The sequence below is a fragment of the Larimichthys crocea genome, chromosome XII, assembly GCF_000972845.2.
Source record: "Larimichthys crocea isolate SSNF chromosome XII, L_crocea_2.0, whole genome shotgun sequence".
Lineage (NCBI taxonomy): Eukaryota > Metazoa > Chordata > Actinopteri > Sciaenidae > Larimichthys > Larimichthys crocea.
The window spans coordinates 26239366-26255376 of NC_040022.1; the positions used below are offsets into that span (position 1 = coordinate 26239366).

The 16011-nt window shown below is 41.0% G+C and overlaps 1 protein-coding gene across 1 annotated transcript; it reads left to right on the forward strand.

The window, feature by feature from the left end:
* Positions 1-400: 400 nt before the first annotated feature.
* ldlra (low density lipoprotein receptor a) lies at positions 401-12086 on the forward strand. The gene is made up of 18 exons (XM_010747396.3): positions 401-623; positions 5091-5216; positions 5300-5422; positions 5559-5939; positions 6029-6151; positions 6260-6382; positions 6479-6598; positions 6807-6932; positions 7596-7767; positions 7854-8081; positions 8181-8299; positions 8398-8537; positions 8710-8851; positions 9273-9410; positions 9507-9782; positions 9885-9962; positions 10050-10213; positions 10299-12086. The coding sequence occupies exons 1-18, from the start codon at positions 545-547 to the stop codon at positions 10353-10355; spliced, it is 2715 nt and encodes a 904-aa protein (XP_010745698.3). The 5' UTR covers positions 401-544; the 3' UTR covers positions 10356-12086.
* Positions 12087-16011: the final 3925 nt, after the last annotated feature.

Sequence of the window (16011 nt, forward strand, 5' to 3'; positions counted from 1 at the left end):
CTATCATTTGACCGTTTTTTTATTTGTTTGTTTTTTACAGTGTACACCGCTCATTTGCACTTAAACTATGAAATATTCAATTTTTTTCCCTCAACTTTATTATCCAAATGTTGATGATTATTTCCTCCATTGGTCCTCTTGTACTTGGCCCTCCTAACTCCTCGCTCCGCCCCTGTTCTGCATACATTACATTAATCAGATTGAAACTTAACCAGTGCATCCAAACACTGAAAGGGTTAAACTCATAGTAAATTCCACCTCCACGCAGCTCCGCCTCCCAATTGTTGAGGCCGTCCGCCTCAGAAATCACACCACTCCAGGTCCCGCCTTCTCCCCTCCCGGGGCCCCACTCGGGTTCGTCCCACCCACCCCTGGACCACATTGAAATGGGTCTGATGTTGTTGTCAAACATTACAGTGTGCAGTGAGCATCAGTCCATAGACCATCCAGCAGCAGGAGCATCTTTAACACGGCGGAGCAACAATCTAGTCCCAGCAGCTCCATCACAGTTAAACATTTATTTTATTTGTTTTTTGTTTTTTTAATGAGTGTGCGGCTAAAAATCATGATCCGGTCGCTTTTTGCGTTTTTGTTGTTTCTCATCTGCTGCCTTGATCAGACAAGTAAGTTCATTTTATTTCATTTTTAATTAGTCATTAATTTTTTTTGTGTTAATTAGAGCTGCAGCTTGATACAAATGTGTATTTTTTAAGATTATGACCATGACTGTGAGCAGAGGTTTAAATTACCCACTCCTCTGACAGCACCGGATGCAAGGTGATGGGGGGAGGGCGCAAATATTCAGTGAATGTAGGTCAAACCTCTCCATTTCTTTCTCAATGAATATTTCCCAGCAGCTCCACCTCAGATATTTTTAAATCCTCCATAAGTCATCATGTGTGTTTATTTTTAGAGCTTACATTTGTATATATATATATATATATATTTTTTTTTTAAATCTTTCCTTTGCCGTTTTTTTGAATGAAGCTGCATGTTTTGTGCTTTTCATGCAGCAGCCAATGAGCGTTGAGCAGTGTGAATACACTCAAAAAAGATGAAAAGCCGGCTGCTGCCTTTTTTAAAGCTGCCGCCATTCATAATGTGGGAACCAGGCGCCGGTTGCATTTAAATAAAAATCACTGTATCGAGCTGCTACATGATGCAATCCTCGGCCGGTTTGCAATCACCTGAAACGCCCTGTTTCTGTGGAAAGTGAATGGAACCCATCCTCTAATACAAACAGGCATTGTGTCGCTCACGTCTTGATGTGAAGTCACTGTCGGACCTGTTCCCTGTGTGTTGGTTCTTGGAAATGGTGTGTGACGAAACATGTTGGAACTGGTTTCGCATCTCCAAACCAATCACAGTGTTGAAACGTCGCCTGTCCCCAATTCGTGTTGTGAAATACTCAACGTTTTTCCTTCTCGGTGTGTAACTGTTAGAGTGATATAAGGAATGTAACATACTGGAAACTTATGTTTTCAGTGATACATTATATTTATGGTTCCCAGAGGTTGAATCCTGCTGACTTTTCTTATTGTGCCATCAAGAGGTTGACATTTGTCCAGATGATATGGACATTGTTGTTCCCCTGAACCTCCATTTGGTGCCACCAGCATATTTTTGTTTTTTAGTATCATATCTCTACAAATATTGGATGGATTGTTAGAAAACCTGGTATATACAGTATATTCATGGTCCCCAGATGATGAAGCCTACAGACTTTGTTGTTTCCCTGAACTTTCTTCTTGTGCCATCATGAGGTTGACACCATTCAGTGATACATTATCTCTTTAAAAGATGAATCAAACAGTACACACAGTATATTCATGGTCCCCAGAGGCTGAATCGTGCTGACTTTTCTTATTGTGCCATCAAGAAGTTGACATTTGTCCAGATGAGTGAAATCAAATCAAATCTCTGTTGGATGGGTTACCATTAAATTTTGTCTTTGTTTTGACATTCATCATCCCCAGAGGATGAATCATATGGACACTGTTGTTCAACTGAACCTCCATTTGGTGCCACCACCATGTTGATATTTTTGTTTTTTAGTATCATATCTCTACAAATATTGGATGGATTGTTAGAAAACCTGGTATATACAGTATATTCATGGTCCCCAGATGATGAAGCCTACAGACTTTGTTTCCCTGAACTTTCTTCTTGTGCCATTATGAGGTTGACACTATTCAGTGATACATTATCTCTTTAAAAGATGAATCACACAGTACACACAGTATATTCATAGTCCCCAGAGGCTGAATCCTGCTGACTTTTCTTATTGTGCAAGATCAAGAGGTTGACATTTGTCCAGATGAGTAAAATCAAAAATCTCAACAACTGTTGAATGGGTTGCCATTCAATTCTGTCTTTGTTTTGACATTCATCATCCCCAGAGGATGAATCATATGGACACTGTTGTTTGACTGAACCTCCATTTGGTGCCACCAGCATGTTGATATTTTTGTTTTTTAGTATCATATCTCTACAAATATTGGATGGATTGTTAGAAAACCTAGTATATACAGTATATTCATGGTCCCCAGATGATGAAGCCTACAGACTTTCCCTGAACTTTCTTCTTGTGCCATCATGAGGTTGACACTATTCAGTGATACATTATCTCTTTTAAAGAGGAATCCTTTATTTTTTATTACCATAAACTAGAAGGATTAGAAGAAGAACAAGAAGATAATGGGAGGGCTAAGCATTGGACGGTTGTGTTAATCTCAATCTGCAAATCTACCTTTTAATATTTTCAATTATATTTTTCGAAGAAGTCTCCTGTCTGCTCGGCTCATGGCCGATAAATTAAACACACCAGCCGTCACAGAACGGACTACAAACATTTGTTATTTCCACCTCTGCGTGCACTCATTTAGACTCGATCAATAAGAGTTTGCCTGTCAAGGTCTGAACTTTAAGCTCTATAAGTAAATAGACAGTGTGGAACTTCAATTCAGGGAACAATGCACCATTCAGGGAAAAGTAAAAGTGTCTCTTGAGTTTCTCTTTTATTTCTTTTGTGTTACAATCAAAGATATCCGTTTGCTAAGAGCCGGTTTGTCAACATAAAACCGATGATTATCTTTATGTGAAGGGCGAGCCTTTCACTTGTAGTCATAAAAAACAAGATTGTCTTAACAGTTACAAGCCATAACACCTAAATGACTGCGTTTATTGAGGGTTGTATCAAATATTTCTACCGTAAAGGGTCAGAAAACATTTCCGCAACCTGCAGAAGCTTCGAGAAAACAAGCCCGCCCTTGTTTAAACTGCCAACCATGACCAGATGTTTGACTTCACCACACTGTAGGACGCTCACAGCCATGCACAATTTATGAGTTTTCTTTTGTGCCATATGTTCTTATAGGTAAATTAATATTTAATCACAATTTTCTTGCTCTTGAAGGCGATGAAGATGCTTAAAACTTCCGTTGGACTTTGTCAGAAACAGGTGGCCTTCCAGCCTCTAGTATGGTTTAATTGGTGCTTTCAGTTCAATGGCTTCTTCAAATCCATTAAAGATTAGAGGTTCGGGGACCATAAACACTGGTAAATGAGATTCCTATTGTGATTATGAAATTGGCATATCAGCAGCAGCTCCCTGATAAAGCTGGACTGCTTACACACATAGAGTAAGTAACCTTGTTTGACTTGTGGTTTAACTATTTATCTGCCCCATTTAAACATGTACCAACAGGCACGTGTGCGTTTGTTCATATGTGTGTCATGCCAGAGTAATTACCTACCCAGCCCACCTCTCTCTGCTCTGGCACATGTAAGACTCGGCCCCTCCTGGACTGTAATAAAACCCAACTGGGGGAAACACGAGTGAACATGAGACCAGCTTTCTTTACGATACCTGTGATTTGTGACCCGATTTTGTCACGGGAGGTATGTAAATGAAATAATAAATAAATAAGACTGAAATATCTCAACAACCATATATGGCCATTCAATTTTGTACAGATATACAAAGTCTCCAGATGGATGAAGCCTACAGATGTTGTTGTTCCCCTAAACTGTCCTCTAGAACCACAAGCCAGACTTTTTAAATTTTGTAGTAGCTATTGGATGAATTGCTAGAAAACCTGGTACATAGAGTATATTCATGGTCCCCAGAGGGTGAATTCTACTGACTTTTCCTATTGTGCTAACATGAGGTTGACATTTGTCCATTTGACTAATAATCTCAACAACTGCCGGATGGATTGCTACTACGTTTTGTACAGACATTCAAGGTCCCCAGAGGATGAAGCATATAGCCTTTGCTGTTCCTTTTGAACTTTCCTCTAGCATGTTGACTTTTTGTTTTTTAGTGACATGTCTTGGCTAATATTGAATGGATTGCATTGAAATTTGCTACACAGGGTATATTCATGGTACCCAGAGGATGAAGCCTATAGACTTTGTTGTTCCCTTGAACTTTCCCCTAATACCACCAACAGAGTTTCATGTCTTGATAAATATGGGATGGATTGCCTTAAAATCTGTACATAATGGTTATTAATGGTGCCCAGAGGATGAACCCTACTCTACTAACCTTTCTTCTTGTGCCACCATGAGGTTGACCTTTTTGTTTTTAGTGTCATGTCTTGACTAAAATTGGATGGATTGCGAGACAATCTGGTACATACAGTAAATTCATAATCCTCAGATGATGAATCCTACCAACTTCAATGATAAAATCTTAATTAGTCTCACCAATTAATGAATGGATTACCATTAAATTCGGTGCAAATATTCATGCCCCTCTCGGGATGAATTTTAACAACTTTGGTGATCCCATAACTTTTCCGTTCAAGCATCATCGTCAGCTCAAAAAAAAACTTGTTAACACGCTAAACTAAGATGGTGAACATCAACATGTAAGCTGGAAGCACTGCACAGCCTCACAGAGTTGCTACCATAACACATAGTCTTGTTTAATTTCTGCAGAGTTATTATCCACTGTAACTTCGCTGATTTTCATCTGCAGCCGTGTCTGTGTTTATGAGGAGTCCTTCTCTACTGCTCCTTGATAGATGATAACTAAAACAATCGCCCTTTTAGCTGAACGGTGTGTTTATATCTGTCTGTCATAGATGCATTGACAACATGTGGAGCCACGCAGTTCTCGTGTGGAAATGGGAGATGTATCACAGCCAGATGGGTGTGCGACGGCACAGATGACTGCGGAGACGGCACAGACGAACTTCCCGGTACCTGCAGTGAGTATCATTGACTTTGCACAAATATATGTCAATCCGACAATTCCCCAGTCTAATGATTTTGCTGCGTATTTCACTTCCAGTGTCAAAAACGTGTAGACCGACAGAGTTCAGCTGCGCCGACCGCCTTAACCAATGTGTGCCGAACAGTTGGCGCTGTGATGGGAAAGCTGACTGTGAGAATGGAGCTGATGAAGAGAGTTGTGGTAAGTAAAGTTAAAGCAACACTACAGGTGCATTTGTTATAATTACATTACTTATGATCAAAAACTGGCGAGTCGACAACTTTGTTAACAGCCAAGCATCAAGCCCAGCTAATATGTTGCATCTCCTCTCTTTTAGCGCCAAAGCAGTGCACAAACACAGAGTTTCGCTGCAGCAGCGGCCAGTGCGTGTCGTCCTCCTTCGTGTGTGACGACGAGGCGGACTGTGACGACGGCAGCGACGAGGCCTCCTGCCCGCCTGTCACTTGCACCTCGACGTCCTTCCAGTGCAACAACACCGTTTGTGTCCCGCGCCTGTGGGTCTGCGACGGTGAAAGCGACTGCACCGACGGCTCGGATGAGTGGCCCCAGAACTGCGGTACAAAGAGACCCAGCACTCCTGCTGCCCACCAGTGCTCATCCCTGGAGTTCAGATGCGGCAGCGGAGAGTGCATCCACGGCAGCTGGAAGTGTGACGGCGGAGACGACTGCCTCGATCGATCAGACGAGGCTAACTGTGGTAAGGAATGGTTGCAAAATTCTTGTTTAGCTATTGATCACATGCTGTGACTAGTTTCAAGTCTTCATCTCGTGTGGTTATTCCTCTAGCTCATCCCACCTGTGGTCCTGATGAGTTTCAATGTGGTGATGGCACTTGCATCCATGGTAGCCGCCAGTGCAACCACCACTACGACTGCAGGGACAGGAGTGATGAATCCGGTTGCGTCAATGGTAAGAATCACTTTCCCTACCCTTCCTGTCTTGGTCGCAGCCAAATGAACTCCAAATTTCTAGTTTGTCTCTGTGACTGAATTTCTAATTACCATTTATCTTGCACAGTGACCCACTGTGAAGGTCCAACCAGGTTTAAGTGTCGCAGTGGGGAATGTATAAGCATGGAAAGGGTTTGTGACAAGAAGCGTGACTGCAGGGATTGGTCAGATGAACCTCTTCGGGAATGTGGTGAGTACGGAGGCCTGTCTGCTTAATTACTACCTTTTTGTATTTAATGAGAGTGTCTGCAGCTTAAGAGTGCTAGTTACTGTTCATCTCCTGCAGGCTCCAATGAATGCGTGTTCGGCAACGGTGGTTGCTCTCACATCTGCAATGACCTGAAGATCGGCTATGAGTGCCTATGTCCCACTGGATATCGCCTGGTTGACAAAAAACGCTGTGAAGGTAACATCCCCTCACACGGTTACTCTTAGAAATGAACATCCATGTTCTCTGCTAACATGAACTTCAGTCGCATTAACAGCCAAATTAAACAGATGCCAAGTGATCTGTTTACTCTGGCTCGGACTGTCTGTGCTGTCAGACCACCACAGTGATTCAGCATTGCTGATGTTTTCGTCACATTTCGTTTTGTTCTTCTTCTTTGAATCAGATATCGATGAGTGTGCCGACCCGGACACCTGCAGCCAAATCTGCATCAACCAGATCGGCAGCTACAAATGCCAGTGCCAGGAGGGTTACCAAGTTGACCCAGCAACCAAAGCCTGCAAGGCCACCGGTAAATAGCAGCTCTATTTGTCTTTGTTTTCAGAAAAGGAAAAGCAGACAACAAAATGTTACAATGTACAGCTCTAGATGGTGAATCTAAACCAGGGATGTATGATTAACATTTAAAGAGTAGATGAACGAAAGGAATGACTGCTGAAAATGGAAAACATTTTTAAGATTTGAAGGACAGATTTGCACTTAAGAGTTGTTTAGATTTCTTCAACTGAGAGAATATTACATTAAAAGACACCAGAAGAAAATAACACCGTGGTAGAAGTGGTACTCAGTCATCAAAAAACATCAAGGATTATCTCTCATAGCTTCTCATATCACCACTATGCAGATGACACTCACCTCTATCTGTCTTTTCCAATTAATGACTCCTCGCCTCTTAGACATATCTACATGGATGAAGGCACACCAGCCTCTCAAAAACTGAACTTCTGGTCCTCCCAGTCAAACCTACTTTACACCATGACATCAGCATCAAAATATACTCCCTATGTCTCACTACCAGGGTAGCAAGAAACTTAGGAGTAATGATCGATGACCAACTAACCACTGGCTCATGCAACATTTGGGTGTACCAATCATCAAAACATTTCACAACTCACATACTAACTGTAGGTTATAAAAAAAATAACCTCCACTCATGTCCACTCTGACTTTACAGGTACAATAGCCTACCTTTTCTTCACCAATCGTCATGAAGTAAGAAAGATGACTTTGGACAAAAGCGAGTACACCAGAGTGATCCCCCGTCTAAAGAACGTTGTGTCTCTCGACATGAACATGGCCACCAACGAGATCTACTGGTCGGACATCTCCCAAAAGAAGATTTACAGGTGAGCAAGAACAAAATCAGAATGGAAGTTTTTGCTTGTTTTTCTTCACTCCTGCTTGACGCCAATGCTTCGTTTTTTCAATCCAGAGCTCAGATGGACTCGGCCGAAGACTCCACTCAGCACAGCACTGTCATGGATAGCGACATTGACGCCCCTGAAGGCATTGCTTTTGACTGGATCCATGGCAACTTGTATTGGACTGACAGCATTCGCAGCACCATCTCTGTGGTAACCGCTGATGGTCAGCGTCGCAAGACTCTCTTCCACCGAGACTTAACGAAACCCCGTGCTATCGTGGTCGACCCCCACAGCAAGTACGTCGAAAAGAACTTATAAAAGCATGAATCCTTTCAAGACTGTCTTTTATTTTTAGTCTATAATGTGTTATAAAAAACATATATATTTCTTCCCAGCTTCATTTACTGGACGGACTGGGGGAATCCAGCTAAGATCGAGAAGGCAGGTCTCAACGGAGGGGATCGCACTGCTCTGGTCACGGACAACATTGTGTGGCCTAACGGGATTACACTTGGTAAACACCACCATTCATGACCCTCTGGTTTCAAATTGTTATCTATTCATTTGAATGTCATGGGTCACTCCGGTCTGACCTTTCTGCTTCCTCCTCAGACCAGCTGAACCAGCGGCTCTACTGGGTGGACTCTAAGCTGCACACCCTCTCCAGTATCGATGTGCAGGGCGGTGGTCGACGCACCCTCATCATTGATGAAGACAAGCTGGCTCACCCACTGGGACTCACTGTGTTTGAGGTAAATGTTTACCACCTGATAAACTCTGTTACACATAAACCCAGAGCCTGTCAAATACAGCATGCCATAAACTCCTCACTACATGTGCAAACAGTGGTATACCTCACTGCTACTACTACTACAACTCTCCGCAATCTCTTAAAGATTAGCTTGGTTGTTTTTGTGCTTCCAGGAAAGAGTTTTCTGGACGGACGTCAGTAATAACGCCATCCTCAGTGCAAACAGGCTGACAGGTGGTGACATTACACCATTGGCAGAGCACCTGGCATCCCCGGAAGACATTATTCTCTACCATAACCTCAAACAACCGGCTGGTAAGAGACACCACTTCCACAAAGTGTTCAGTTTGTGTCACAACGATGTTGACCTTTTATTGAATGTTGAATATTGGCCCAACATTGTGGTTTCATTGCCAATTCAATGGAGGTTCCTTTCTGACCACATCTTTATCCATTGGTTCTTATCAATAAACCACTTATCTTTTGTATATCATTACTTCATTTAGGCGTTTAGACGTTTTAGACGTTTTTCATTTAGACGTTTCCCATATATTGCATGCTAAGGCCCCTCTAACTCATGGATCCTCAAATCTCACGTTTGCTACTGTAAAACAATCTTGTTGGGGAAAAATACTGAATAATAATTATATTTTTAACGTCTTTATAGGCTATTACAAACTGTTTTTATAGTAATTTGGTTGGCTTGTCAAACTAAACTAACATTTTTCCATCACAGGCAGAGATTGGTGTCAGGTATCCGCATGTGAATTCATGTGTTTGGGAGCTCCTCAAGTGGGAAGACATCCGCCCAAATACACATGTGTCTGTCCAGATAACATGATACTAGCCAGGGATATGAGGACATGTGTACCTGGTATGTAAATCACCAAAGAGTAAACATACTGTAGTGCAATACAGAGGTGAAAATGACAAAGTCATAACGTATCATAATCATGTTGTACGTCAACAGCTGTGCCAACACCTGAAGCACCCATGGAGCCTCAAGTTCCACCTACTAGCCCTCCTCGTCAGCCACCAGCGCCAGCCAGCACCACAGCCAAGCCCCAGGTTCACACCACGACAGTGCCCATCCGAATGGCAAGCACTGCAGCCAAGCCAGTGCCACGCACCACCACCATTAAGCCTCCAGTAAGGACGACCACACCTGAAATTGGGACTACGACACCGCAGAAAGTGAGGCCTAAATTTACCCAGACCACCACAGCGGCTCCAGTCACTACTCCAGGCAAGTTGACGTACAATTGAAGTCCCTGACATATGTACAACGTGTATTGTTGTTGGCTTCATGTATCATTAACTTATTTTCTTGTGTTTACCTTTCCTTCAGATACCCGACATGGATTTGCAGTTGTACCCAACACTGCCTCCACCACCCCAGTCGCTCTGTATATTGTTTTACCTCTTGGTGAGTTGCTTTGTCAGCTACTTCACAGAAAAATATTTGAAATATCAACCATCATATCTCATCTCTCTTTATATCTTCCCCGTTTAGCCATCATTTGTCTGGTGGCTGTTGGTGCCGTGCTGCTATGGAGGAGCTACAGGTTGAAGAACACCAACACGATTCACTTTGACAACCCGGTCTATCAGAAAACTACTGAGGACCAAGTGCACATTTGGAGGAGCAACAGCCCCGACGGTTACTCCTACCCAAAGGTGAGTCTAAAGAGGAGTCACTAGCGTCATACGTTTCTTTTACAGTATGCGTCATGTCTAACATCCTTTCTATTTGTCCTATCAGAGACAAGTTGTGAGCTTGGATGAAGAGGCGGACAATCCAGCCTTCACGGAAAACTGAAAAATGTTGATGGAGTGGAGTGAAGAGCCTCGTTGATAAGCTACCTTTAGACGTCCTTTTTTTTTGTATTTTTTTACCTCACACAGCACAAAGATATGGAAGTCAAAGCCAGTAGCAGACAACCACTTGAACCACTATATCCTCACAGCACTATACGGTGGAAAAAACACAGGGTGAAGCATGCACATTTTTTTTCCATCAACTTAACATTCGACTGAATTCATTCCTCAGAAAATCATACCAAATCATCCGATGATGGATTCCTCAGTCTAACGTGTTTTTTTTTGTTGTTTTTTTTACCCATTAACTTAACTGTGATGCTGATGATGGTGGACTGTGTCATTGTTAATGTCTTTATGATGTCGTGTTTTTCAAGCCGCTAAAACCATTGAAGTGAGGTCACTCGATGCAGGTTATGATTGGGAACAACTTGTGCAAGGTAGAACTCACAAATGAGAGAGAGATGTAAACTTTTTTTATTACTTTTATTGGTCCTTTTTACCTGTACAGTAAATATAAAGCAGATTAGGGTAGCTTAGCTAAAATACTGGAGGCAAGGGGTAACTAAACTCTGTCTATCAACCAACCAGCAACTTTTTATACACGTATATTATTCAACACACTTCATGGAGTCTCTAGTATTTGGCTTGCAACCACTCCTGGCCAAGAAATAGTCCAGTACACAGTTGCCTAAAAATTGCCGTTATTTTTTGATTGGTGGTTGTCGAACAGAATAAATAACAGAAATATATTTATTAGTGAACTTTATAGATGATGGTTTTTACTTTTGGACAGAGCAGGGCTAGCTGTTTCCATCTGTTTCCAGTCATTATGCTAAGCTAAGCTAATCACTGCCTCCAGCCTGATAATCAATGAGAGTTCATCATCTAACTCTCGGCCCAAAAGGCTGATAAGTACATTTCCCCAAACTGTTCCTCTTTAGTTCTTCAGAAACAAGAAAATCTGAACCTGACCTTTATGCTAAGCTAAGTCAATTACTTTACACGTCAAGCATTATACTTAACGTACAAACATGAGAATGGAGTCAATCTTTTCATCAAATTCTCGGCAAATATTATGTGTCTGCCAGTTTAAGCAGTACGACCCCAATAAATCCGAGTTTTACACCAGCTATTGCCTCAGTAGTGGAGCAGAAATCTCACCCGTGGGGACCTAAAGACATCTGTGTAGTTGATCTCAAAGAATACACATTGTGTCTGTGCCTTGATTTTCAGCTCCATTCTCTTGATTTGTGATCGGCTGTCTGTGCATTGAAGAGGCATCTTTAAATTTTCTTACCCATGGCCTCCTTTAGGAGGTCCAGTACATTCCTCAAAGGCCGGAAAAAGCTTTTTTATGCAACCACGTGTGACCGATGGGGGGCCGTGCCTAATGCTCACGTGTATATTTACATCCTCCCTCAGGACCACAACCTCAACTCGCCTTATAGCAGCATTCCTTGACAAAAGACAGCCATGTGCCCTGTCGGCGGCCGTTTGAGCTCATTTATTTGAATAGCTGACACGTGTGCCTTTTTAATGACATGTCCTGTTCACATGTTCATGTTGGTGCTATTGAACTCAGTAGATATGTTTAAAATCAGCGTGTCGACGTGTTTACAGTGAATAGTTTGAGGGATGTGTTACATGCAGGTGAGGTTACACGTAACAAAGATTAATGACCGCTGAGAGGCTTTTTAGATTTAAAAAAAAAAAAAGTGCTTGTGAAGATGTACATAAAGTAATTTTACATTCACAGACTAACAGTGCAGATTAAACCTGTAAATATATTGTTCATAAATGTAAATATTTGTTCTTTTCAGTTGTTTTTTGTTTATTGATGTCAGTGTTTTTAGTGTTTTGTTTTGTTGTACATAAATAAATGCTTCTATTTATTATAGAATCACGTTTCTGGCTCCAGTTTTTGAAAACGCATGTCTGAATTTATTTTGATGAACAAACAATGTACATTTATAGACAATAGCTACATTTTTACAGTAGTTATCCGTTTTTTATTTATTGTAAAATTACATTATTTGTAAATTAACAACCAAACAAAATGACAAATTAGTTATTTCTCATTTTATGAGTACTTTGAGAAAAATGTTTTAAAAAGTTGTAATTTTTAATAATAATGCTCTGATTGGTGAAAATAAAAAAACAGAAAACATCTACATACAGGTAATCTACACTGTAAAAAAAAACCCATAGTTTTATGGAAATAACTTTTTACAGTAGTTTTCTGTATTTTTTTTTTACATTGTATACAAATCAGTTAAATTACAAACATTATCTGTAAACTAACAACCAGACTATTACTTTTTTTAATTATTGTGCCAACAATGACAAATTAGTTATTTCTCATGTTATCATTGTATTATTTATACAGTAGTTTCTCGGCTTTCTCAAATTACATTCAAATTTATATAACATGACAGTAATTATCTGTAATTAAATATGTAACTAAAAAATCTGTAAAATAACAGTATTTCTCCGCAAAACCTTGAAATGTCAATAAATTTATAGGTTTTGAGTTTACTTTAATTTGACTGTTTGTTTTTTTAACCTATTAACAGTCATATCAAACTCTTGACCTTTTTTAGTCTTGAACTAACGTAACGTAACGTAACGTAACGTAACATAGCGGTGCCCTGGGAGCAGTTAGGGGTTTGGTACCTTGCTCTGGGTCACCTCGGCAGTGCCCAGGAGGTGAGCTGGCACCATCGTTTATACTTTGGTCCATGCTGGGTCTGAATTGATCACACCGGTTCTCCAAGCTAAGGCCTGACAGACTGAGCTACTGATGCCCCAAAATGGATGAACCAGGTTTCCATCACTTACACTCAACAAACACTGGCACACGCAGAAAAAACCTCTGGGTGGTCCCTGGTGGGGAATCACCTCCTTAAACGATGTAACTGTTAACATCTGTAAGAAACTGGGTGTTTATTTGAACTTAATTTCTTTATGAGCAAAAACTCTTGTAAAGTTAAAAAGCTGTGATTTGTCCTTTCCCCAAAAAACATTGTTGGCCCCTTTTTTTCCTGTCTTACTAAATTCTGTGAAATCTTACTTTCCTTCTCAGTGTTTCGTGGCAGCTGGAAGATTTTTGAAAAAAAAGATGTCTTCTGTTTTCATTCGATGTCTTTGGTATGCAGACATGGCAAAAAAACGTGCAGTGAGGTCTTTTTTTTCGCTCTGTTTTTCAGCGAGGGGCTGCCTCTGCTTCTTTTTTTTGTAGCACTTCTCTGGAAAACGTGCCGTTTTTCCTAGAAAGTAGAGCCGTCACAGCGAAATACAAAACCACGTGGATTCTTAGAAACTCTTCAGCGCTGGGAGATCACATATGGGAAATGTTGCAACAACACACACAAGAGAAGTCTTTCAGAAAGTTTAAACACCCCAATAGAGCCTGAATACATGAAATTATCAGGTTTATTAAACTTATTTGTATTTTTTACAAGCCAGAGCAAAGATAGAGAGACATTTGTGATGTGTTTATCACACCAGAAAACATCAATTTGCAGTTTGAAGTTTAAGTTCCCATCTGTTAAGATCAAATATCAGGCTAGAGATGGGAAACAAAACAGCTTTGTGACCGGGCAGATCTGTGGGCAGTCGGCATGTCACGTGCAAAGTTCAAGGCTGAAGAAGAGTGGAAGTGTTGAGCTGATAACACAAGATGCAGTGACACGTCTATAGGCATGACGGTAAACATACCTCCCCCCAAAATATGATTAACATTCACGGCGTCGTCAATGAGTCCAAACGTCACCGTCAAAACAGCTCCCGATTCTGCAGTCCACAGTTTTTTGTTTGACTGCAGGGAAAGTTTCAGAGATAAACTTCATCTGAATCTGTTGACATCATTAATCATTAATGTGACTGCAGAGGTCGTGTCCGACTCGACTGCATTGTTCCAGTTACTTCCACAGATGAATGGAATTAAACTCTGCTGAAGTCGGGGAATGTTTTCCACTCGCTACATGTGTTTTTCGGTTCAACATCCACTTCACTAAAGACAAAGAACGTGGCACCCTCACAGGCTTCAAGTGAAACAACTGAAGATGATTTGGTGTTTCTTCTTTGCGATCACGTTGAATCAACAGGATATCTCTCGTTTTTTGTTTTTTTCGGAGCAGGTTCCAATAAATTTAAGACATGTGATCGCCACAGCTCACCTGATCTTACATAAACAAAACAAACCAGTCCAGGGTGCCCAGTTCCTGAACCACCACTGACCTTTACTCAGACTGTTAGAGAGACCAGCGGCAGCAGTTTGACCTGCAGGCTGCTGACAATATTTGACAAACTTGTTCACAGACGATATGAAGATCATCGATTTTATAGTTTATTCTCTCAGAAACTCGTCATTCTTACAGGAAGATGAAGTTTGTCCCCTCAGAAAACCTTCTAGTTTTATCCATTTATGCCTTTTTTAGGTAGGAAATGAGGAAGATATTTGTCACCATGATCCAAGTTATGCTCTGGGTTTTCCCGCCTCTTAAAGGAAATCTTTCCTTGCTGCTGTTGCCAAGTGCTTGTTCATGGTGGGAATTGTTGGGTAGTCAAAAAAAATCCTCAAAGCTCAGAAGACAATGTTGCTCCAGAAACCTGCAGTAATGAATGTCCAAGTGGTCGTCTCCTTGAGATTTCCTTGCCATTGTCGTGTAGTGTTTGTTCATGGTTGGAATTGTTGAGTCTCCATAAATAATATTATAAAGACCACAGTCCTGCTCTAGGTTTTTAGGTTTAAAGACTCTAACATGTATAATACAAGAAGACAAGTGCGAAAGGATCATAACATGCACAGGTATCTTGGCTACATCCATGAAAAGACTTTTATTTTTAATTTGTTTGGACATGTTTCTTTAGATTTGGATTCATAGTTACTCAAAGGCATTTAACAACACTGATGACCTCACTCCCTTCCCTCTTTAACTAGGCCAAATTACATAAGATAAAAACAAAAATGTCTTTAAAAAGTGCCAAAAAAACTGCAGTTCCTCTTGTCGTCCACTTGAGGCTGGCTCCAAAAGTGAGTCAGTCTCCATAAGTCCCCATGTTCAAATGTCCAACTTCACAGCAGAAATAAACATGTTTACAGCCTGGTACAAAAAACAGTTTTGGTCTCTATAGCTAATTTAGGGTGAATTTATATACAACTCACCTGTTCAGGTTATATTAAGGCTTAAAGTTATGCAGAATAAAGCAATGTATTTGACCTGTATAGATGCTGTCTTGATACATATCTGTGTAAAATCAGTGAAATCATGTTTCCTGCTCTGACTCAGACTTGACCTTGTCCTGTTTGGCCTCAGCCGTCACTCAGATTCGCCCCCTTACCTCTTCCCACATCCAGTAAACATCCAGCGAGGGCGAAGCGTCCTGTTTGATTAGTGATACAGACTCGCTGTACTAATCAATTATGTTATTTCCCCATTTGTATGGTGTGTTATTTACACACTTACTGTAAGTGACTCAGCTCATAAACGCTGATAGAGACAGTGTTGGACTGATGTTGGCTGATATTTGAGGTAAATCAAAAAGTGTGTGTGGTTACAACTCTGTGTTTATAGGTGGAAGGTCACCATCTGTACTGCTTGGACTTAAACCGACCACTCTCTGGTTCCCAAGCCAAGTTTCTACCCTGGCTA

Coding starts and splice junctions, on each gene's coding strand:
- ldlra (XM_010747396.3), top strand. CDS start 545: ATGAGTGTGCGGCTAAAAATCATGATCCGGTCGCTTTTTGCGTTTTTG. Junction 624..5,090: donor CTGCTGCCTTGATCAGACAA/GTAAGTTCATTT, acceptor TGTCTGTCATAG/ATGCATTGACAACATGTGGA. Junction 8,300..8,397: donor GCCTAACGGGATTACACTTG/GTAAACACCACC, acceptor CTTCCTCCTCAG/ACCAGCTGAACCAGCGGCTC.